Genomic DNA, 24,601 nt, shown 5'->3' on the forward strand with positions numbered 1-24,601 from the left:
CTCTGTTCTTGTGTTGCATTTCTTTTTTGTTTTTTTGTTTCTGTTTGCATTTGTTTAGTCTGTGTCTCTTTGGGGTTTCTTTTTTTTATTTGGTCTTCTTGTGTCTCTGTTCTTGTGTGTAGGCTATTTCTTTTTAGTCTTTGTGTCTCTTCGTGTGTTTTTTTTTGTATTTTCTTTTTGTCTTTTTGTGGTTGTGTTGCATTTCTTTTTGGTCTTTATTTGTCTGTTTGGGGTTGTTTTGCATTACTTTTTAAATCTTTTGTGTGTCTTTGTAGTTTTTTTTTTTAATTTATTTTTGGTCATTTTGTACCTGTTCTTGCGTTTGTGGTTTGTGGTTGTTTTGCATTTATTGTTGGTCTTCGTCTCTCTTTGTGTTTTTTGCATTACCTTTTTATCTTTCTGTTTCCATTTGCAGTTGTTTTGCATTACTTTTTTAATCTTTTTGTGTGTCTTTGTAGTTTCTTTTTTATTTGTAGGTTTTATTTATTTATTTTTGGTCCTTTTGTGTCTTTGTTGTTGTGTTGCCTTTCTTGTTGGTCTTTTTTGTCTCTTTGTGGTTGTTCTGTATTTCCTTTTGGTCTTTTTATGTCTTTATTTGAGAAACATTTTGCAGGCGAAGGTCAGAGGGGCCCCTGGCAATCTGAGACCCTGAGCCCAGTAGGCTTGTCCAGTAACCCTTCCATGCATACATATACTGTGTGGCACAATGTCACAGCTTAATGGCCATGGTTGTCATTCAGCAATAATCCCCTGCTGTTTGACTAAAATCACCTCTGGTTTGCAACCAGGATGTCTGCAGTCGAATACTAGGCCTATGAATTTCCACAAAAGTTGAGCATTTTCCTGATTACACCTCAACAACTGCTCCTCATCCTCTCCTTAAAACACATCCTCAACTTGGGCTGTGGTGAGTAAGGGTCTGCCCCGGTCCACCTACACTTTACTCAGTGTCAGTTCAGTTATACCTTCATGTAACAATATGAGCTTCCACACTCAAGACTGTGATCATTTACTGAGAGATGTAGTTTAATTACTTTTCATTTTGAGTAGCCACTTGTACACTGCACTTTTAATGTAGTTCCCACTACTGCCACAAGAGGTCAGCAGAAAGCAGCAGGAGAAAAGTTGGTTCAGAGCATTCAGACCACTTCACTCTTCAACGTCATGGTACAACCTTCTGCTTAAGTCATTTTTACTGTCATCACTTGACATTAATACCCCATAATGACTAAGCAAACACAGGATTTTAGAATTTCGTTTGCAAGTTTATTGAAAAAACAAATCAGAAAATATCACACTGACTCTGGATTGCTGCCACCATCATGCTTCACTGTGGGGATGGTGCAGGCAGGTGATGAGTGGTGCTTGGTTTTCTTCAGACATGATGCTTAGAATTGAGGCTACACTGTTCAGTCTTCATCAGACCAGAGAGTCTTCAAGCCCACATCAGTGGAGGGTTTGGTGATGGTTATCTTTCTGAAAGTTTCTTCACACACCCTCACAGGATTTCTGCTCAGCCAGAGTGACCATCAGGTTCTTTGTCACCTCAGCCCTTCTCCTCTGATTGCTCAGTATTGCCAGGCTCTGAGAAGAGTCCTGGTTGTTCTGAGTGTCTTCAGTTAAAGAACGATGAGGCCTCTGTGCTCTTGTGAACCTAAAATAAACCATGCCCAGATCTTTGCCTCAACACAACCCTGTCTCTGAGCTCTGCAGGCAGTCCTTCGACCGCACGGCTTGTCTTAGTTCCGACATGAACTGTGAGCTGTGAGACCTTTATATAGACAGGTGTGTGCTTCTCCAAATCATCTCCAATCAGCTGAATTTACCACAGGTGGGCTCTAAACAAGGTACAGAAACACCTGAGAGATGATCAAGAGAAATGAGAGGCACCTGTGTCTGAATACCTGCGTCAATGTGATATTTCAGGTTTTTTCTTTTTAATAAATTTGCAAACATTTCTAAAATCCTGTTTTTTTTAATTGATTAAAGCTAAATACATAGAACAAAGGGGACGACTTGTGTCCTTCCTCATTCCGCATGTCACCTTTCCTTGGAATTCATATGTAGCCTACAGGCTGATAGCATAAGCTTAACAACATGGATAGAAAAGAGCCACACAGGTTAATTACAAAACAGGATATAAAGATAGTAATTCATAAAAATGTGTGTCTATTCACATAAGCTACATATCCATACAAATACACTTAACATGCAGGTATAATGAAAGGGGAAACTGTCATACAGAACGTAGGCTGAACACATTGTACGTGTGTGATGTGATTCAGACTACACCTTAACTTATTAACTCTCAAAGAGTCTCACAAAGTCCATTGCTCATACCATTCAAACAGCGGTAACATACTGTACTGATGACTAACAGGGATAATGACTGCCATGTTCACCATCTTAGTTTAGCATGCTAAACACTGCACGTTTTGCAGGTTTTGGATCACACATCAAACCATTTTGTCCCCATGGCGTTGCTAGAGATAAAATTACATGTTCGGTTATTATGTCCAGGGGGTGGTCATGCACTTGAAAACCAACGTTTTGGCTTAGCTCACGTTGGGTCAGGGAAAGTTGTCAGCTGTTGTCAAAAACAGATTCTCATGTGAGAAAGTGAACACTGTGTTCCAGCCAGGTTTCTGCAGACCAAAGTCAATATTCTCACACAGTGAAAATACACCAACAGCGACCTGATTTTTCCTCTTGTTTACATGCTTCTAAAACTCTTGCCAACTGTACAATTTCAGATGCAGTTACAATTATTGCTTAAATACATATTTTGAAAGTAAATTTTACAGTCATTTCTTATCACCAGTTGTGGAGAAAGTATTTATTTCTTTTACTTACAGTAAAAAAGTAAAACAACACTGTGGTAATACAGTGGTGTAGTGTGTAGGATTAAGTGGCATCTAGTGGTGACTTTGAACATAAACTTGTCTCGTGTGCCAAGTGTGTAAGAGAGCTACAGTGACATGACAACACGTGTGGCCCTATCTGGAGCCAGTGTGTGGGTTGTATGTTCTGGGTTATTGTAGAACAACATGGTGTACTTTGTGGAAGAGGAGCTGCTCTTTATGTAGATAGAAATGACTCATTATGAAGTAACAAAAACACAATAATTCTTATTTTCAGGTGATAATAAACTAATAAAAACATTATGAATATTATACAGCATTTCTGTCCAAAGATGCCACAAAAGCACAAGTATAAATCCTGCTTAAATCCTGCACACTGGACCTTTAAAAGGAGGCTATTGAGAATAAAATGCAAAAAGAAAGGCTCCTGTGAGGGTTGTTAGTATATTGATTATGATATATTGGATCATTATTACTACCAACTGCAGCTGCCAAATACATGCAGTGGAATAAAATACAATATTTCACTCTGAAATGTTGTGAATTATAACTGTAGAGTAGCAACAAATAAAAATATACAAGAAGGACCTCAAATGACTTATGTACAGTATCTGAGTAAATGTATTAATTACATTCACCCACCTCTACTCATTATTTTTATTTAGACAAACAAGAGCTTGACTAACTATCACCACCTATGGACTGTACGGTTGTTTTGTATTCATATCTGAATGCTTTGTCGTTCTTGATGGTTGCGCAGAGCTGCTCGATAATGTTTGTAAAAAGAATTAAAGTCAATAAATACACTTGGAAAAAAGGAATAACCTTAACTAAAGTCGCAGCTGCACCTGCATTATTTGTGATTACCTTACCAGTAAAGGTTGAAGGCCTGAGCTGACTTTCATATCAGATTCACTTGGTTTCAATTTTCCTGGATGTGAAGCATCAAATCTCAAACTTGATCCAACACACACATAAACAAGCGTGGCCTGTGGAGATAATAAATCATAGTGAGACCATGTGTTGACACTGAAAGTCCCCCAGTAACACATGGACCAACCGAAGCTCTGTTCACGCTGTCTGTACATGCTGCAAGTCAAATATAGACCTGCAGCAGGATGACACCTGAGCCCCTGCACACAGTCTGAATTCCTTTATCTCGAAAGACAAACATATGGATTTATACAACGATACAGTGTGTGTCTGCTCATACCGAGAATAACACATTATCTTTGCTCTCATCTCATCTTATCAGAGCAGTATGAACTCGTACTGTCTGCATTGTGGAAGTCTGGTGTCTGGGGGGTTGGACACTTCCCTCCACCACTGAGTCATAGTCGTTGCCTTTGCCACAGATTCTTATCTTTGAGCCATTCATGCGCAGGAGCAATCTGTGTGTGGATGCCAACATTTTCCAATGACTATAAATTAAAGCAGATCAGGGTTTAAAAAAAGACTCCAACCTGAAGATGGAGTTTCCCTGAGCATCAGCACTTATTTTCACCCTTACTTCTCTAAAGGTGAATTTGCAAACAAAGTGGAACTTAATCAAACAATTTACTGCAACTAACTATTGTTTTCATTATCAATCAATAATCTGACTGTTAGTTGATTCAATATATGGTCTATAAAATGTCAGAAATGCCCATTATATTTTCCTAGAGCTCAAGGTAATGGCTACAAATGTCTTGTTTTGTTTGAACAACAGTTGAAACCCTAAATATGTTTAGTTTACTGCAATGTATGACAAAATATGGATCAAATAATCACATTTTAGCAGCTAAAACCAGAAAATATTTGGCTCTTTTGCTCTTAAAATTATTAAAAGGATACTTTAACACAACTTTTTTCACACCTGCAGTAGCCCTCCCCCAGTCCTATAAACACACCTTGGTGTGTAAAATCAGGTGGAGTTCCTTTCCTTTCAAGTTTCAGCTCTGCTCTTTAACTAATGTGTTGATTCAAATACCATATTTATAGTTTTTGTTTTATTAAGTGTAGCTTATTATTATTTGTTACCAGTTCCACTGCTGAGTGCAGCTCTGTCCAATTCACATTCAAGTTCCTAAAGAGTGGGCTTTGCCATATACATTTTTGAATCATCAGCATACAACTTTTTGCACATTTTTACTAAAGTTAATGGTCGCTACTTTGGAAAAATAGTCAATTATAATGGTCCCAGACAGCTTCCTTGAGGTATACCACAACTAGTGGATTGTACACTTAAAAATGTGTCATCAAAAATTTTGCCTAGAAACAATCTGTGATCAGGTGAATCAAACACAGCTCTACCAGCAAGAGGCACATTTTGAGTTGGAGCAGTTATTGTTGAAACTTTTTCCCTGTTAAAGGTCACAGAAGCTCTTTCTAGTGTATTTCAGCCTTTTAATGAATGATTGGTTCTTGTACTAACACTGCCCCATTCCAGAAGAAAATATTGGGATTGTTTCTGCAAACCACAAATATATTACATTTGAAAATTTCATGCAGTCAGGAAACTAGTTAGTTTTTTTCTCATCCTTTTTTGGTCAGAACAGCTGTGTTGTTTTGATGTTAATAGTCTGGAGGTTTGTCCTTCACAGTGTTCTATGAACTTTGCACAGAGAAACCCGGCGTACCCTCTGAGGTCATAAAAAAAGACCTGCATGATGGGAGACTCCTGTGTCAGTTAAGTGACACGAGAGTGATTGTACTTGGCCGGGATCACAGGACATTTTTAGACCCGAGTGCTTCTCTGATACGCTGCCAGGAATAGTGCAGCTTTGGAGGGCAGGCAGGACAGATCATGCACTCTTTAAATCAGTTGAGGTCTGAAGACAGGAATAATGTCTTTGGTCCTTTAAATGCCAAAACATTTGTCCTGGTATTTTGCCCTAAATGCTTCACATACAGCTATGTAAATATTTGACTTTCCTGTTTGAACAGAAAGATTATCTTACAACCAGAACTGGACTGTAACCAGACTTTGTTGCATCTATTCTTAGTTGACAGTGTTCACGTTGCAAAATGTTCCGTACGTATCATTTCAGGGAAAAGTCAGTGAACCAGTGCATTTATTGATCCTTCTCACAGGTCAGCAGTACCTTAAAATATTTTTAAGGTCCAAAATTATAAATTATATGAAAATTATACAATTATTTTTTTTTACAAGGGATTTGTGGCCCTGGTTTTGGATACCTGGTCCTAATAAAGTAAAATTTGGTGAATTCAATTTTTTTTACATATATATTTCTTCCAGCACGGTCGTTTGTCCAAAAACTTTCAAAGCAATATGTTGCATTTAGATAAAATCACACACAGACTGCAGGGCAACATTAAAGCTCTGTCCTTGCAACATTTGTAGCATGAACAGACTGAATCTTTTACAACGTGCTGAGACGTTTAGAAAATGTCTGTTAAAACAGTCAAGCACAACTTTAAAATTTAATAGCAGCAGGTGGACTGCTTCATTAGTGTTCCATGTGGTAATTCTGGAAGGATGCCTAGCAAACTCTGCAGCAAGTTGGTGCTGACAGAAACTGGTAACATGCCAATGACCTGCTTTTAGAGATGTGTTGCATAAATATTTGGGTCAGCCAACTTTGGCTGCTGGTTCATTAATTAATTTACATGATTGTCGAACCATTACAATGGGTACAACATGCCTTTAACCATTACTTTTCCAGAAGTTGTTGACCCACATTCAAGCAGAGGTGAGGCATTATGTAAGCTGTATTAACAAATGTATTAATTGTTGCTAATCATATCACAGCTAAACAGATTAGTTTGGTAAGCAGGCTTAATGTGTTCCCTGACAAAGTTATAAAACAGCAGCTCTGCTGTGTGGAGAGGTGACAATAGCACTGAAGATCTGAGGTTTACTAAAAACACAGGCTAGTAATCATGGGCTTGCGTCAATCCTAAACATACTACCCAAATTCTTTGAGAGATTGGTATATAACCAACTGGGAGAAAATCCTCTAAAACTCAAACTCAAACTACTTTTAAGTACCGGTCTGAATATAGAACAGCTCAATCTACAAGCAGATGTTGGATCAATCTTTTTCATTATAAAAAAATGGAGATAATGAAAGTAAATTTTACAGGTATGGTCATGTTAGACTAAAACCCCTTTCCCACTGCACAAAAACCCACTAACATCCAATAACATCTGGCTTTTGTATTTAATGGGAAAGGTTACAATCAGCATTTACTCCCAGGACAGATATTATTTCGTTTCAGCTCGGATCAACTTTTCAGTGATGGAAATACAACACCTGGGTAGATGCGCTAATTCAAGCACCTTTACTAGCGCAATGCAACAAAACAAAAAAGAAAAACGTGTGTAATGTTGAACGTGACACACCATAAAACAATTTAAAAAACAAAAACGAAAAAAAAACAAAACAAAAAGGCATACTTGCCTACTGCAGTGGATCTGGCTACTGCCAACGGGAAAGCAGTCTAAGCAGTATTACAAAAGGCTTTTAATACTATTGATCGTGGTATTCTCTTCATAAAGTTGTTATGTATGGGCCTTAAAGACTGAGCAGTAAATTGGTTTAAATCAGGTGTGTAAAGTTGGTGAGGCCCTCTGCACAGTATGGAGGTCATGTGGGGTACCACAGGGCTCAGTTTTGGGACCATTGTTGTTTTTAAATGATGTTATTGATATGCCAGCAGCAGCAGCATCTAAAATTGTGCTTTGCACAGATTACTCTACCTTTACTGGTATCTGATAGAGACACCAGAGTAATACAAGAAACTCTTGTGCTGTGTTCACACGATGAGCCGCAGGCTACAAGTCATTTTCAGTGGAGGCCGGTGACATGAAGCTACAAACTGATGCCAGACACTTGTTGCACTATAAATCAAAGTTGAGCTGGCGTCAACTTTTTTCAGCGCTCCAATGACGCAGTGAAGCTAAACCAATCATATGTTCTTGTCTCTGGATGTGGCACTGTATCATTCAGCTTAGTTAGCTGACACTGTGCTAACTTTATGTTCATTGTGGTGCTCACAGGGATACGATGGGGTGGCAGAATGTGATGTTAAAATGGGGCTCAGACATAAAAGAAAAAAACTTTTTTATGACCAAGTACAAACTTTAGATGACGTTTAGTCGAGGTCCTTTGTGGCAAGTAGTAGACACACTGTGATGACATAACTGCTTGAAGAAGCGCTTCAATGGCAACTCTGTGATAACGTAGCTTGTCATGCTATTGCATTGTCACTTGTAGTGTGAACACAGCTGTAGTTGAGAACTGTCACTGGTAGAGACTGGTTAATTGTCTTTACATTTGGGGAGAAAGACAGTCCATTTTATTTGGCACTAAACACAGGTTTAAGAAAAGCAATGCAATTAACGTGAGGGAGAACAGGCTCTGATTGGAGGGAGAGCTAACCACGCCCACTTAGGAGACAGGAAGAGTAACCGTTTTCTTAACATTGGATAAGCCTACGGTGGGGTATCTCCTTTATCCAATATCTCTGGTTAAACAACTAAAACGTGACCATATGTTCGATGTAATTCACAAAACAGGCCCAGAATACCTGAAGCATGAAAATGACATGGTTGGAAGCTAACATAATTGCAACACTAATTTGCCATTCTGGGCTCTCCCTATGAAACAACCTGCTCCTGCTTATTAAACAAAGCCAAACAGGGGCAATTTTTTAATCATGGAGTTGTGGGGCAGGTTGATGGTTCACATTGGCGTGGAGTTGCAACGGTGACGAGTAGGTTTATAATGTAATATGTTTCTTTGCAGTGACTTGTATGTGTTATTTGTTGTTTTATTTGAGGACTGGAGTGTATGTAGTGATGCTTTTAAATGCTATCCTCTGGATTTTTTGTGTCATGATACTCCTTTGAGTTGTTGAGCTTTTAGATTCCTAATAAAAAGGAAAATATTTATAAAAATGTGTGTGATCAGTAAAACACAGTGTAAATGCTGATTCAAAGCATTTTATTTATTTATTATTATTATTCAGTGTAAAGTCACAAGAGGAATACAATGAAAAACTTTTTACATACTTGAGTTTTTTCCACACTTTTGGTCATAATAAAAACATACTATACATATGCAAAAAGGAAAAAATCATTGACTAAAAAAGTAACAAACACCATCGTCACATCTCCAGTGATGGACTATGTGATGGATGGTGAGCTGAGGGGGGGGGGGGGGATGCTACAGAGGCTGGAGTCTATGAGGAAGCAGGTGGAGGGGTCGTTGTTTCAGACTTTCCACTTTCACTGTTTTCACTGACTTGTCTGTTCAAAACCATCTCCCTGGCGATGCAGGTCACCTGACCGTTGGCCACTGTGTAGGTTCTGTTCCTGCAACACAAAGGACGGTAAGTGTTTCCCAGAAAAACAAACTTTGCTGCACATGATTGAATTTGGTTGTGTTTGGATACTACAGCACTCACTTTTGATTTTCAGATCCGTTCTGCATGCCGGGCTGGTTCTGTTTTGCAAAGAAAAATGAAGTCCACCAGTGGCCAGAGTCTTGCCTTGGGAGTCCTGTGAGCAACAGGATAAAGTTTAGACAGGAACTTGGTTTGATGCAGACACTTTGAAAAATAAAACCTTGTCCTTTTTTTATACCTGGGTGGTGTGGAATGACCTCCCCAGTGTACTCGGCACTGCCACAGGAGCTGCTGCTGGAGTTGGATCCGAGACGCCCTGCAATAAAGAGACACACCCTTTCAGTGAAAGAACTTCATCTATGTGTATCTCATTACAGACGGAAATAAAAAATACTGGCGTCAGATGCAGAATGAAAAACCATCTGACTGAAATGAATGCAATATAAATGCATATAAGCCACGTCTGACTCACTTCTGTAGTAATCGTGGGTGGCGATGAGGGAGCCACTTGATGGAATTGCTGCCATTTTCTCCGACCTTAGGTGGAAAAACCGCTCAAAGATGGAAAATGGAAGCCTGGAGGAGAGACAAGAGCAGGTGTTATTAGACTGGAAATAAAATGATAAAATGGATGCTGTTATGCTCTCACAATCATTATCATTTATCACTATATTCTCTTGTCTTAAAAAGGCACTGCAGTCATCCCAGTTCAAAGGTGCCACTCAGGTATGACAGCTCATGTACACTGACTGCATTCACAACAGGTCACTCAGAACCAGTTCAGCTAAGCTTTAACTGCACATATTCATGCCCTCTGTGCTCCATTCTTGCACGTCTACAAGCCGTCACTGCAAGGCCATTAAGGAGAAGCAGCTGCTTCCAAGAATCTAGTTTCCCCATGACCCAAATATCCAGAGGGGTGTGTGTGAGAATATGTCCACATGTACAGCTGAACGTGGGTAGCTTTAGTCCACGTGTTGGCTGTGTGACCAGCTACAGGTCGTGCCAGTGTTCTTTCCTTGGAGGACACTAGGCCTACTACTGCGTTCAGCCAGGGAATTTTCTACTGCCAAAAAAGCCCCCAAATAACATTTTTTTCTCAATTCATTCACAGTGCAGCAACATATGTATATTAAATTATGCAAGAATAAACATTTACTTATATACTTGTGTATGTATTTTAAATTTGACTTGCAATCCAGGCTCTTAAATGCAGGATATGAAAACAGGCTGGAGAACCGGCTGAAGGCTGTAAAGCTTAACAACAGGTGAGCAGCAGATGGCTTTGGGGATTTCAAGGAGCTGGCAAAAAACCTGTCTGAACTTCATAGCCTAGATAAACATAATCACAACACTTGGCTATATACAACTGCCAGAAGGCAATTTCACCTATTAACTAGTGTTAGCTGCACATGTGTGGCCTTTCAGAGAAGTTAATTAAAAATTAAAAAACAGACACCTGTGGATGTAACAGGCAGGTATCATAACTACAGAGCAGGACTAAAATATTCCAGTGCTGGAAAAAAGTTAAATAAGACATTAAATTTGTTTTCATTACAAAACAGAGGAACTTGTAATCTTATAAAGTATTTTAACCTACCTTAAAGACTGAGATGTTGTTGTTGGCACCGGATGCGGTTGTAAGGTGCGGATGGCTTGATGTAGAAGAGGTGCTAGTTGTTTCAATGGCCCATTTGTGGATGAACTCTCTGTATTGACCCGACTCGGTCAATTCACCACTGCTGTCACTGACTGCTCTGCCAGGACCACAGGCTTTTATATGGTCTGGCCTCGGTGCGTGCTGCGGTGGCAAGGGGCGGGGACTGTGGCAGCTCGAGGACACGAAACGTGCAGTTGTGTTGTTTGTTACTGGACCCGATGACATCAGACAGAAGGAGGCTTTGGAGAGGCTTTAACGTTAACCCGTCAATGTCAAAGGCTTATCAGACAGCGGGTGAGTCTCAGGAGACAAACTGACACGAGTGTTAATCGATAGATACGTATGTTTTTATATGCGTTAAGCAACGTCACAAACATTAACGTGTTGTTTTCTTCATAATTAAGCTAGCTAGCTAGGGTACGTTTACTGTAATTCGTAAATGAGTAAACTCATGATTTCTAGACAGACAAAAAAATGATCTGTTTTAACTCTCGGGTCTATTAAGGTGAGCCAACTAACATTACACTGTACATTAAACTCCACTCCGCCTGTACTTTACACTATTCAATCTGTAGCACTCTAATTTCCGTGGCTTTAAATCCTATGGAAACTTTTTCTATAAACATCACTCCCTGGTGGTCTAGTGGTTAGGATTCGGCGCTCTCACCGCCGCGGCCCGGGTTCGATTCCCGGTCAGGGAACTGCTGTTTTTTTCCCCTCCTAAGTTTGGCTGTGATTACAACATTCAGGTCACACCACACGTTAAACACATATAAAGACAATAGATATAAATATATAAATTTCTATGTAAATTATATGACATCCTGATAATACTGAGGTATGTAGGTCTGGCAGCTCTTTTCCTGCTTTGATTTGATTTTTTTTCCTTTTTGTGTTTTCTAGTCTGTTGTAGTTGTTTTCGTTTTGCTTTGTTGTTTTTCATATTACTTGAATATAAAATTTAAAAATTTGAAAATAAAATATATTTTAAAAAAACTAATGTACTATCTTCCTGCATTTTCCTCTGAGTATCAGCTTTTGACTTCAACACAAGTGCAACACGTGTATAAATAATAATGGCTTTCACTGCACTAAATGTTGTTTTTTGAGATCTCATTGTATTTTTCTTGAGGTATCAGCTTTGCATTTTAATACAAGTGAACTAAATGCAGCAGTAGGGACACGTGCATCGAGCTTCAATGTCCTCAACATTTGAAGACTCTGGCGCCACCCAAAGGCTTGATGTAGAACAAGGCCACCACTAACAGCAACCTAGGCTTTAGTAACAGGTTCTCTTTAAAACTAAGGGTGTTTTCACATATAGTCCTTTTCAAACAAACCAAACTCAGTCCTCTTTCTGCTCCCACTGTAACATATATATAATATATATTGACATAGTTTTGTTTTAATTTTGACATGGCACTGCAGTGTGCTTATGAAGCCCCTCACTTTCAGATTAACTTAAAATAGGAGGAAAACCTTAGTGTTTCTGTGCTGTAGATTGCTGCCCTTTGATGTATTCTACATTTCACATCTGGAGACGTGCAGTATCTTTGGTGGACCAAACTACTCCTTGTCCTGCGTCCTTGCAAACGTTACAGGTCGGCGTGGTTTGGTCTGTTTTTTCAAGTGTCCCAGTGCAAAAGCATGTGATCTAGATAGCTAAATGCAATGGCAAAGAGCAAAGCGAACCTGGAGCATTCTGTGTTCACAAGGCACAGGTTAAATGAACTTCAGAGGGGTCTGAGTTCTCTTGGAGTGTTCACATATGCCCAAAAAATGCTTAGTCACCGCTCTGAGTCCAAAAACACCCTAAGAGAGCCAATCTAAGTACATTAAATGAACTTGAAGAAGCCATCGATGACAAAGAAACACTCACCATTCAATTGACTTTAATTGAAAAATGTTAAAGTACAAAAATACTTCATGTTTGTGATATTCAGTTCTGTAAATGTCACAATTAATGTCAATGAATGCATATTCCAAGTAGAGTTCAGGTTTACAGCAGTCATGTCAAAATAAATGACTGTTAAATTACATTTATCCAGTCGCAGAAATATAAGATTCACAAAGTAAAAGACTATTTTTACAGTGAAGTTTAAATAGTTTTGCAGACGTAATACATTCTATTTGACATGTGGTGTTAACACAATAAATAACAGTGGACAAATTCACACAGACAGAGGAGCAGAATATCATTACATAAATTATTTCATAACTTTACAAGGTATGAAAAATAATTATTTGTGATACGTTAGACGGGTCCGTTTCATGAGCGCGAGGATCTTCGTTCAAAGCCAGAGGTGTCTCCATTATTTGTCAGACCGCCACTCACCTTGTCCTGTGTGACCCAGACAGGAAACAAGTGATCAATACGCAATAATTCACATAGTAAGAACACTGTGAGACCGCGGCTGTTAAGACAAACTCACCTTCACATTGCCGACCATTTCCTCAAAAGACTTGAATGTAGAGGAATGTCTGCAGAGAAATGTGAAGACAAATTACACATAACATTTAATAATTACTTTGTCTCTAAATCAAAACTACATGAACTTGAACTCTGTGTTTTTGAACACATAAATAAGCATTAAATACAGGATTACAGTGACGTTTTACCTCATACTTGGCACACTCATGGTGTGGCTCAGGGTGCTGGGTGTCACAATGGAGAGGCAGAAGAGAAAAGAGAGTTTCAACATTTAAGTGATAAGCAAAGCTCAAAAACATTGTGCAAAATCAGCAAATACATAAAACCACAAGCCTTATTATATACTCTAATTTTTATACTGAGCAAGGTGAACACAGACATTTTACTATTATGCACATACAAGTAGGTGCAAAAACTGTATATACCATAAAAGTTCAATTAATAGCCCGCGCTATTAAGTGCTGAAATCACTGAACTCAACAGTCCTATATTTGGGACTGGCTTTTAAGTCCTTTCACACAAAGCTGTTGCACAGCAAAGATCAGAAATACAATCAAATTGTTTTAGTAACACCAGAATTAGGCTTTGAATAACACATCAATTATGAGTCATTCATTTGATCTAACTGCATTTTAACTAATTCGTTTTACGCCACTTGAGGATTACAGCACCTGGCATAGCAACACAACACCACCATATCCTGTTAAAACAATACTCACAGCTTGGATTAAATTTATGAAAAACCCTTTTGATTCCTTTGATGGAATATGAATACCTTTGTGAGTAATCAAGGAATGGACACATACTCTGACTTTATGACAGCTTCAGAGGTAGGGAGTTACCAGGCCGGTAAATCTCAATGAATTACTGTCTTCTTTGATGCTCATACTGTAGTTTCAGTAAAATGAACCCAATGATTGAATTGTAGAGAAACTTCTTGAGCTAACAATATGTAGCATCTCCATATTGACAAGTTTAATTTATTATCTGTATGTGCGATCGAAGCACCTAACTAACTTTAGCTCAAGGGGTGCGCCAACAACCTGTTTTATATATCCAAAGAACGTGGAACTTGCCAAGCTGCTTGGCAACCAAACCAGGTGTCTAATTGAGGTGTTAATTTATCAAAATGTGAAGCCACACTGGGCTAGTAAAAGAGATTGAAGAGATCTATCTATCTATCTATCTACACACATTTATATATGTGTATGTATGTATATATATATATATATATATATATATATATATATATATATATATATATATATATATATGTAAGCAATAATGCACAACAACATACAGTATACAATGTCTATATGACAACTAAGGTCACAGGTTTCTCTCAGTCAGGCCACATCAGCACTTATAGATTAATTTGTCACTTATTTTTATGATATTAAGAACTTCAGTATTCCCACATTGGAGCAAAAATGCCCCTTAACAATTTACCAGAGCTCAATGTGACATTTTGAAATGACGGAACAGTTAAAACCTACGACATGCACTTTACTTAAAAAGATACTAAAGTAAGAAAAGCAGAAAACAGAAAATATTTAGTATTTTTCTGTCATATATGACTTAATTAATTGAGTTCTAAAATTCACTAATGGATTAATAACTTGTGATTTTGTGTTTCATACAGCAGTGATAGAAGGTAACTTATTAAATTTACTCAAGTACTGTAGTTAAGAACAATTTTGAAGTACTTGTACTTTACTTAATTGCTTACTATTATTCAGAGGAAATAATGTCACTTTTATCAATATTACACTTGTAATATTACTTGTACTCCACTACATGTATTTCATAACAGTAGTTACTCGTCACTTTGCAGATTCAGGTTATCAATTCAAAATATAATCAATTTATAAATTATGATGTGTTATTACAGATTAGGACACTCAGCAGTATATAAAGCAGATGGAATTAGCTCCAGCTTTACCAGCTGTGACATAAGTGATGCTAACACATTTATGCATCACTAATTTTAATCCAGTGATATTATACATTAGTCTGAATGGGCCACTCTACATTATAAATACTTTAACATTTGGTACTTTAAGTATATTTTGGTGCTAAAATGTATGTACTTTCACTTGAATGCAGGTTTTTGTACTTGTATTTCTACACTCACTCACACACACACACACACACACGCATGCACACACACACACACACACACAGACACAGACACACACACACAAGGGTTCATTCAGCACCCACTTCAGACCCTTCAGCCTCACAGCAATGATCTGAGTTGAATCTTACCGTGGTGGGCTGGGAAGAGGCAGAGCTCTGTAGAGATAAAGACAGACACACAGATAACGTCACACCAGCTTCTGTTTCCATGTCGATGACAACAACAGACTTATCAGCTACTGCTGTCGACGTCCAGAGGTACGACTGTGATTGGATTACGGCTGATTACTTGCTATACAAAAACACGAGACAGCAGGGCTGCGAAGTTAAAGGGATACTCCACCCAAAATCTGGTTTAAGCTTCAAAACACTCATATTTCACATCAGCATCAGTGGTTAACAGTTACTAAGTACATCTACTTAAATACTGAAATTAGTGATAGCTAGTGTGTATATATGTGTGTGTGTGCGTATTAATATACAGTACAGGCCAAAAGTTTGGACACACCTTCTCATTCAATGCGTTTTCTTTATTTTCATGACTATTTACATTGTAGATTCTCACTGAAGGCATCAAAACTATGAATGAACACATGTGGAGTTATGTACTTAACAAAAAACGTGAAATAACTGAAAACATGTTTTATATTCTAGTTTCTTCAAAATAGCCACCCTTTGCTCTGATTACTGCTTTGCACACTCTTGGCATTTTCTCGATGAGCTTCAAGAGGTAGTCACCTGAAATGGTTTCCACTTCACAGGTGTGCCTTATCAGGGTTAATTAGTGGAATTTCTTGCTTTATCAATGGGGTTGGGACCATCAGTTGTGTTGTGCAGAAGTCAGGTTAATACACAGCCGACAGCCCTATTGGACAACTGTTAAAATTCATATTATGGCAAGAACCAATCAGCTAACTAAAGAAAAACGAGTGGCCATCATTACTTTAAGAAATGAAGGTCAGTCAGTCTGGAAAATTGCAAAAACTTTAAATGTGTCCCCAAGTGGAGTCGCAAAAACCATCAAGCGCTACAACGAAACTGGCACACATGAGGACCGACCCAGGAAAGGAAGACCAAGAGTCACCTCTGCTTCTGAGGATAAGTTCATCCGAGTCACCAGCCTCAGAAATCGCAAGTTAACGGCAGCTCAGATCAGAGACCAGATGAATGCCACACAGAGTTCTAGCAGCAGACCCATCTCTAGAACAACTGTTAAGAGGAGACTGCGCCAATCAGGCCTTCATGGTCAAATAGCTGCTAGGAAACCACTGCTAAGGAGAGGCAACAAGCAGAAGAGATTTGTTTGGGCCAAGAAACACAAGGAATGGACATTAGACCAGTGGAAATCTGTGCTTTGGTCTGATGAGTCCAAATTTGAGATCTTTGGTTCCAACCGCCGTGTCTTTGTGAGATGCAGAAAAGGTGAACGGATGGATTCCACATGCCTGGTTCCCACTGTGAAGCATGGAGGAGGAGGTGTGATGGTGTGGGGGTGTTTTGCTGGTGACACTGTTGGGGATTTATTCAAAATTGAAGGCACACTGAACCAGCATGGCTACCACAGCATCCTGCAGCGACATGCCATCCCATCCGGTTTGCGTTTAGTTGGACGATCATTTATTTTTCAACAGGACAATGACCCCAAACACACCTCCAGGCTGTGTAAGGGCTATTTGACCAAGAAGGAGAGTGATGGAGTGCTGCGACAGATGACCTGGCCTCCACAGTCACCGGACCTGAACCCAATCGAGATGGTTTGGGGTGAGCTGGACCGCAGAGTGAAGGCAAAGGGGCCAACAAGTGCTAAACACCTCTGGGAACTCCTTCAAGACTGTTGGAAAACCATTTCAGGTGACTACCTCTTGAAGCTCATGGAGAGAATGCCAAGAGTGTGCAAAGCAGTAATCAGAGCAAAGGGTGGCTATTTTGAAGAAACTAGAATATAAAACATGTTTTCAGTTATTTCACCTTTTTTTGTTAAGTACATAACTCCACATGTGTTCATTCATAGTTTTGATGCCTTCAGTGAGAATCTACAATGTAAATAGTCATGAAAATAAAGAAAACGCATTGAATGAGAAGGTGTGTCCAAACTTTTGGCCTGTACTGTATCTCTATGTGGGGTGGGAGGGTTGGGTTTTCTCTTTTCTTTTTGTTTTCTGTTTTGGATCTTTGTTGTTTTTAACCTCTGTGAGGCACTTTGTGTTACTGTAGTATGAAAAGTGCCATATAAATAAAGTTGATTTGATTTGATTTGAATTAAAGGAGCTATATGTAAGAAATCTAAAGCAAATAGTCATAAAATCCTCCTAATATGTCACAGAGACTAAGGAATAATGTTCATATAACATACTGATCTCACCGACAACAATAGTACGGCCAGAATATTCGCATTTAAAAAACATTTTTACAGTCTGCAAATCATGTTTATGTTTTGAATTTGTTTTGGCCTGTTGCACCACCGCCGTCTACCAGTCACACAGTCAGTAGAGTCTCAGCATCAGTTAAAGTTACGACTGAGCTACAGCAGCACGGCAAGCAGAATTAGCAGTGTCCCGGTACATAGCATTAGCAGTCTCCTCCACTGTATCCTGGCAGCAGCGTTAGCAGCAGAGAAGCCGGACTTGCTCGACTGGTCCGCTGGAAAACCGAAGATTAAGGACGCGGCGACGTGGCCCTGCCACGGCAGCCGCCCGTGGGCAAACAAATCAGTCTCCAGCGTGCCGCTGTCCAGCAACCTCGAATCTGTAGGGGAGGGGGGGGCGGACACGACTCGCGGCAGTATTTTGAATTTGAGTGCAGTCACCGTTTTGGCCACATTCTTACATACAGTGCCTTTAAGTCCAACTTTGAAGCACTTGCACTTTACTTGAATATTTCCATTTTATGCTACTTTGTACTTTTTAATAATATTAATATAATATCAGAGGGAAATTGTAATTTTTACTCAATTTATTTTAAATCTTAAATTACTAGTTATACTTTGCAGCTTCAGATTATTCTAATATATAACCAACATATAAATTATGATGAATTTTTATAGATTAAGATACCAGTATATAAAATAAGCTCAACCTTTAACATCTAGAAACATCCAAATTATGCATAAATATATCATAAATTATAATCCATTGATTATTATTCTGAAATGAGCCATTCTACATAGTGTGTACTTTAACTTTTAGTGCTTAAAGTATATTTTGATGCTAATATTTTTGTATTTTAAAATAAAATTTTGGAAAGAAGGATTGCCCGCACACTGACTTGCACTTACACAGCAACGGTCACCATTTTATTTTCAGTGTGCGGGCAATCCTTCTTTCCATGTTAAACACTTTCTGCTGTGCCAACACACCTGATGACAGAAGCTGATTATCCTGGTGTGCGAAAGCCTCTTCAATGCAAAATAAAATTTTGAAAAGACGACTTGCATCTTTAAAGCACCTTTCTAGTCCTTCCACCACTCAAAGTGCTTTTACACTTCTTGTCACATTCATACACTGGTGCCCTCTGTTGCTCAATAAAAACATTCACACACATTCACTCATGGGTGGCACAACCATCTGAGGCAATTTGGGGTTCAGTATCATGTCCAAGGATACTGTGACAAGGGGATCAAACCACTGGTGTTCTGACTGGAAAAAGGACTTGCTTTACCTCCTGAGCCACAGCTGCCCCTTTACTAAAATAAAGTATGTCTACGCTGTGGTACTGGTACTTCTACTGAAGTTTAAGGTCTGAGTATTTCTTCCACCACTGCATGGCATGGATGCTTAAAAAGGTCAGCTTGTTGTTTTCAGTGGATTTCAACAATTAAGTAATAATAATTGACAGTTTTTAAGAGGATAAACTATCATGATCCGGTCCTAAAGAGGATGAATGCTTGATACTCAAAAGAGGTTTATTAAAAATTACTAAATGAATTACTAAAAAAAGATATTACTAAAAAATTACTAAAAAAAGATATCCTGCAATGAAGGGTAAATGAGGGCTGATGAGGGGACATTAATTGCTTGGAGCTTTAAAAGGCAGGAATTATTTTTAATGTTTCAAGCTGTGAACAAATCCCATGAAAAGACCAAGCACTCTGCAACAAGCAGGACAGAGTGAGTGGAATATGGTGTGGCTCATTTATGTATTTCAAACAATAGATCTTGATGGCACAGAGAAAAAGCAACAGTATACATACAGTATCAGGCTGTGGATACGAAGGCAATACCTGCTACTCTAATCAGTTTACTGTTGGTTTTAGTATATTCATGGGTTTTGTTGACAACTAGAAAATATAGACCATGATTATTTGTGTCAAAACACTTAGACTTAAAAGAAAAAAAAAATGTTATAATAATAAATTACATGTCTGTGTTTCTATGCTACTTTCTCAAGAAATTAAATAAAAAATATGGCTGTAGTGGTTAACTGTACAAAAACTTTATGTGCTTTCAGACTCGTCATGTTACACATTACAACAGTTATTTAACATTTATTAGTTATTATAATGACTGCACTGGTCCTACATTGACAATGATAATAAATTAAATAGAGCTGGGTCAATGTCCACTTTTGCCAGTCCTATCCGGTGTACAAGCCTTTTAATGCTAAACAGCTGAACCGGCATTTGTCATTATGACACGTTCTGGCAAAGTAGCCTAAATCGGCAACCTGTGCTGACAGTGTCACACTGTGCTTAATCCAACCTGTACTGGATTAGTAAGACGCAATATGACAACATGATTAACATATTATTATTTTTGTCTAGAAACACATTAGGGGAGCCACTAGTGTCTGACAAGCAGTGTGCAATATACTGCCAAGCTGAGCACTGACACCAGGAAGGAGATCAACAGCTGATTCATTAAGATGAATCGACAGCTTATCTGTACGATACCTCCTTATTTCACTACAAAACCAAAATAAGGTTGTGGTTGGCTGGAGGTAGATCACCAAGAGGCTTAAAGTTTCTTCAACCTGCTTGCTGTTTATTATACTGTGTGTAATCTTCAATAAAAAAACCCTGTGTTTTCTGTTTAAAAAGTACAAATGTAGGATAGCAAGTACTCACCCATCTTTTAAGCAGCTACCTCTTCACTCTGATCTTGAGCATACAGCTGATAGGTACATGTTTGTTTACATGATGTTACAGAAGTGCATATTTAACGGATTCAACATGGACAGAGAGCGTCTGATGCGACACAATAGTTGGACACTCGTCTGCTGTTAGGACACAGCGTGGTTATGTTCCACTTGGGAGCGGCTGCCATGTCAAGTGCAACATCTAGTAATAAAATTCAGTTTACTGGTCTGGTCCAGTGTTTGGCTTTGTATCAAACCAGTTTGAAAATTTATATACTGGACTTACCAGGCTCCTCAATGGTAACTTCTGTACCATTAACATGCAGAGTTCAGTGTTTTAAAAACTACTACCTCAACCTATTTTTTCTGCTCATTTTGGCTTGTTAATACTCACTGCTGATTTATTTTTTTAACAAATAAAACTTGAAAACGATTAAAATTTTTCTTTTCAGAAATTAGGATGGAGTAGGTGAGTAAATGCTGGGGGTACCTCATCTCTGCCAGTCTCCTGGTGAGGGTCACGCCCATAGTGGACAGTGCAGTCGATGTCACCTGGCCTGCATGAGAGAGAGTCTCCCGTGTCCTTATATACCTACAGGTAGAAAGAAGTAGTCAAAGTCAGGACCTGATCGGAGGAAAGTCACAACACTGCAAACACATGTGACACTTAAAATACACAGAGATCACAAAGGTATGAACTCATTCTCTCTCACACTCTCTCACACACACACACACACACACACACACACAATAGAAATTAAACTGTGAACAACAGGCTCATATACGTCAGTGGCTACAGGCCATGTGGCTGCAGGGGGCTGCTCACTAAAACAACTGCCTCAGGTTAGTCCTGCCATTGCCTGTTAATATTACTGCTCCTTGTGCTAAGTCCGGCTGTAAGGCTATTAACGGGGCACCGATCCTATTTGACCTGGAAAATCCCATCACTTGTTTCTTAGGAGAGAATCCTCTTTAACATGTGAGCACAGGGCAAACCACTGGGAAACCCCTGCGCCATGATATGTAGTACAAATCTTTAGAGTTTTTTTTTTTTTTCAGGATATGATGCAAAAATGATGACCAACACTCACGCGTTGGAGTGGCTGATGTCCTCCAGAGTGGCAGAGGCTGTGAGATATCTGAAACAAGAGGAGGACACACACAAGTTGGCAGGTTACTACCCCGACTTAAGACAGAGATCATGGAAGTCATTAGGGTGCTTTCCATGGTTATGTAACCCTGTCACACTAAGACAATGCGTGTCAAATGTTCCACTAGCAGAGAGGTTGGTTGGTGTTAAACCAGGTAACACTACAGAGGCATGTAATGGAGTTTACAACCATCGCCTTACAATGAATATGCAAGCCTGAACATGCAATGTTTATGAGGATGCCAATGCACTCACGGAGCTGATGTCTGGACGTCTTGCCAGCCTTTGGCCAGGTTCTGTTTGATGTTACTAAGAGGACCCATACCCAGCTGCCTCCTGATGTCTGCTGCATATTTTTCTCTGACCAAAAGCACCTGCCGCAAGGTCTGAATTTCATCCTCCATCTAACAGGGAGAGGAAACACAAAACAGTTTAATTAGTTGAGGCACAACAGCTTACAGATGGCAGTCATTTACCTTTTGTGATTATTAGTCCCAGAGAGCTGGATCACCTTTGCAAGTTCAAACTTTAGATTATCTATGTCCTCCTCTGTCAGGTCTGAGGGCGAGCAGCCATTTTCTGTTACCCTTGTGGAGAAGTTCATGGAGGTTGAAACCCCACCAAAACCTTTCAAAGAGGCAAAGGTGAATAAACATTTAATTAGTCAAATATATATATATATATATATATATATATATATATATATATATATATATATATATATATATATATATATTTGATAGATAGATAGATAGAGTAAAAAAGTTATTAAGAACAAGTATATCACAAGCATACAGGATACTCTTAGACTACAGTGTGTGGGGGAATAATATTAATGTGACTATAAATACATATTATTTACATTATATTAGATAGACAGATAGACAGATAGATAGATAGATAGATAAATGGGGACAAGTATATACGTTACCACAAGCATAAAGGAGACTGTTAGATAATAGTGTGTGAATTAATATCAATATTAATATTAATATTAATATTAATATGCACTTTAGAGAAGTTAATGGATGCAGTAGCCCCTCCAAAAACTTAACAGGTATGGAGAAAACATCAAATAACCTGGACATAGATAGATAGATAGATAGATAGATAGATAGATAGAGAGATAGATAAAGAGATAGATAGATAGATAGATAACCTCACGTTATGCATATAATTGTTGCGTACTTATTTAAAATCATTGTCTAACTAAGTTTAAAACTTCAGTACTTAAAGCAGTAACAGTAACGGTTGTCATATATAAATATACAAATATACAAATTATAATATTGAACATTAAACACAGTCGGAGCTGTCCTTAGTGCTGAACTTCACTCTATCTGCCCGACTAACTGAAGCTAACTGAAAGCTAACTGAAGCTAACTGTAGCTAACTGAAGCTAACTGAAAGCTAACTGAAGCTAACTGAAGCTAACTGAAAGCTAACTGAAGCTAACTGACTGAAACTAACTGATGCTAACTGACGCTAACTGAAGCTAACAGCTAACGTTACTTGTTGCTCACGGAGCTAACGTTAGCCGCCGTCGACAGCATCACAAACACACTATAAACGCGTTAACTGTCGACTCAAACTAACCGTAATAACCGTGAAAATGAACTGAAATTAATGTGAGACGGTTTTACCTGGTCGGTTCATCGCTGCTTCACTCTCAGCTCCGGAGTAGTTATGTGTAGTTTAGCTAGCAGCAGCCTCCTGACACCTTCCAGTGAGCTGGACTAAGAGAGCAGCAGGAGGCAGGAACACTGAGGATCACACAGACTGTCACTGGACTGGTGCTGTTTACATGTGTCATGGTGTTGTGCAATACAGCCGTGGAGGAGTAATCTATTACAGGTATAAATACTGCATTTAGATCTTACTCAAGTAGTGGTACAGAAGAATTAGCATCAAAATATACTTTAAGTACCAAAACAACTCATTTTGCAGAATAGCCCATCTCAGAATATCATGTATTAAATCAGCAACAGTCATACATCATAGTTAATTAGTTGATCTTTATTCCGTATAAATCTTGAATCTTGAGCAAACTAACTGGTAGCAAATCTTGTTGAACAGAATAAATTAAATTAAATTAAATCAAAATTAAAAATAAACAGAACAGTGTACTTAAATTTTGAAAAATAAAAGTACTTATTTTGCAGAATGACCCCAGTTTTATTATTATTATTATTATTATTAGTAGTAGTAGTAGTAATAATAATATTTTATTAATATTAATATATGATTGGTCATTATTTTAAGGATGTTATATACAGTTGTAGAATATAATAATATTAATAATAATCACCATCATCATCATCATATTGTAATTGATCACTATTTCATACACAGTTTGATAGGACCTAGTGTAATATATAATAAGACATCATATTTTACAGACTAATCATGTTTTATATTTAAAATTTTAATCTGAAAAATAACTATACCTGTCAGATAAATTTAGAGGAGTAAAAAGTGCAATATTTCCCTCTGAAAGGTGATGCAGTATAAGTATAAAATAGCATAAAATAGAATTTAAAGTACATGTAGGCTACCTCAAAATTGTACTTAAGTGCAGCACCTGAGCAAATGTGTTAAGTTTAATTCCAGGACGGCTGGAATTCAAGACATTTAAGATGAGAAATACAAGACCCATTGTCTTGTCCTGTGATGATATAAATACATTCTCCCCTTTTTAAGCAATGAGACAACTGGATTTTAGAGTCAAAGAGGGTAAAATAAAGTAAAATAAAGTTGAGGTTTTTTGAATGGATATAAATTCTCCTTTATAATCAGCATCCCACAATAACTTATCAAAAATGAAAGACTTGTCTCCATCTGCTGGCAAAACACGTCACCACAGTGCTGTGAGCACAAAGTCTCACCTCAAAGCAAGTGACCTAAAAAGATGGCAGACTTTAGTTTTCTGTGGTAAT

The 24,601-nt window shown here is 38.3% G+C and overlaps 2 protein-coding genes and 1 non-coding gene across 3 annotated transcripts; 1 reads left to right on the forward strand and 2 right to left on the reverse strand.

Moving 5' to 3' along the window:
• Positions 1–8,792: 8,792 nt before the first annotated feature.
• Positions 8,793–10,971, reverse strand: ppdpfa (pancreatic progenitor cell differentiation and proliferation factor a). The gene is made up of 5 exons (XM_033628323.2): positions 10,813–10,971; positions 9,685–9,788; positions 9,451–9,528; positions 9,273–9,366; positions 8,793–9,180 (listed from the first exon to the last, which is right to left on the reverse strand). The coding sequence occupies exons 2-5, from the start codon at positions 9,737–9,739 to the stop codon at positions 9,048–9,050; spliced, it is 360 nt and encodes a 119-aa protein (XP_033484214.1). The 5' UTR covers positions 9,740–9,788; positions 10,813–10,971; the 3' UTR covers positions 8,793–9,047.
• Positions 10,972–11,501: 530 nt separating this feature from the next.
• trnae-cuc (transfer RNA glutamic acid (anticodon CUC)) lies at positions 11,502–11,573 on the forward strand. The gene has a single exon. It is a non-coding gene; the product is annotated as a tRNA-Glu (tRNA).
• A 1,174-nt stretch (positions 11,574–12,747) lies between these two features.
• Positions 12,748–23,441, reverse strand: LOC117257791 (tumor protein D54-like). Its single transcript, XM_033628114.2, has 9 exons — positions 23,309–23,441; positions 22,177–22,292; positions 21,921–22,069; positions 21,607–21,654; positions 21,006–21,107; positions 15,572–15,598; positions 13,492–13,527; positions 13,305–13,353; positions 12,748–13,213 (listed from the first exon to the last, which is right to left on the reverse strand). The coding sequence occupies exons 1-9, from the start codon at positions 23,319–23,321 to the stop codon at positions 13,142–13,144; spliced, it is 612 nt and encodes a 203-aa protein (XP_033484005.1). The 5' UTR covers positions 23,322–23,441; the 3' UTR covers positions 12,748–13,141.
• Between the last annotated feature and the right edge of the window lie 1,160 nt (positions 23,442–24,601).

Source organism: Epinephelus lanceolatus, chromosome 8 (genome assembly GCF_041903045.1).
Source record: "Epinephelus lanceolatus isolate andai-2023 chromosome 8, ASM4190304v1, whole genome shotgun sequence".
In the NCBI taxonomy this organism is placed as follows: Eukaryota; Metazoa; Chordata; class Actinopteri; order Perciformes; family Serranidae; genus Epinephelus; species Epinephelus lanceolatus.

What these genes read in the sequence shown, in the direction of transcription:
- LOC117257791 (XM_033628114.2), bottom strand. An exon ending in TAAAGTTTGAACTTGCAAAG is followed by an intron (nt 22,070 to 22,176) that starts GTGATCCAGCTC and finishes TCTCCCTGTTAG; the next exon opens with ATGGAGGATGAAATTCAGAC. An exon ending in AGGAGACTGGCAGAGATGAG is followed by an intron (nt 15,599 to 21,005) that starts GTACCCCCAGCA and finishes TTATCTCTACAG; the next exon opens with AGCTCTGCCTCTTCCCAGCC.
- ppdpfa (XM_033628323.2), bottom strand. Translation starts at nt 9,739, where the DNA reads ATGGCAGCAATTCCATCAAGTGGCTCCCTCATCGCCACCCACGATTAC. An exon ending in CACCCACGATTACTACAGAA is followed by an intron (nt 9,529 to 9,684) that starts GTGAGTCAGACG and finishes TCTTTATTGCAG; the next exon opens with GGCGTCTCGGATCCAACTCC. An exon ending in GGTCATTCCACACCACCCAG is followed by an intron (nt 9,367 to 9,450) that starts GTATAAAAAAAG and finishes TGTTGCTCACAG; the next exon opens with GACTCCCAAGGCAAGACTCT.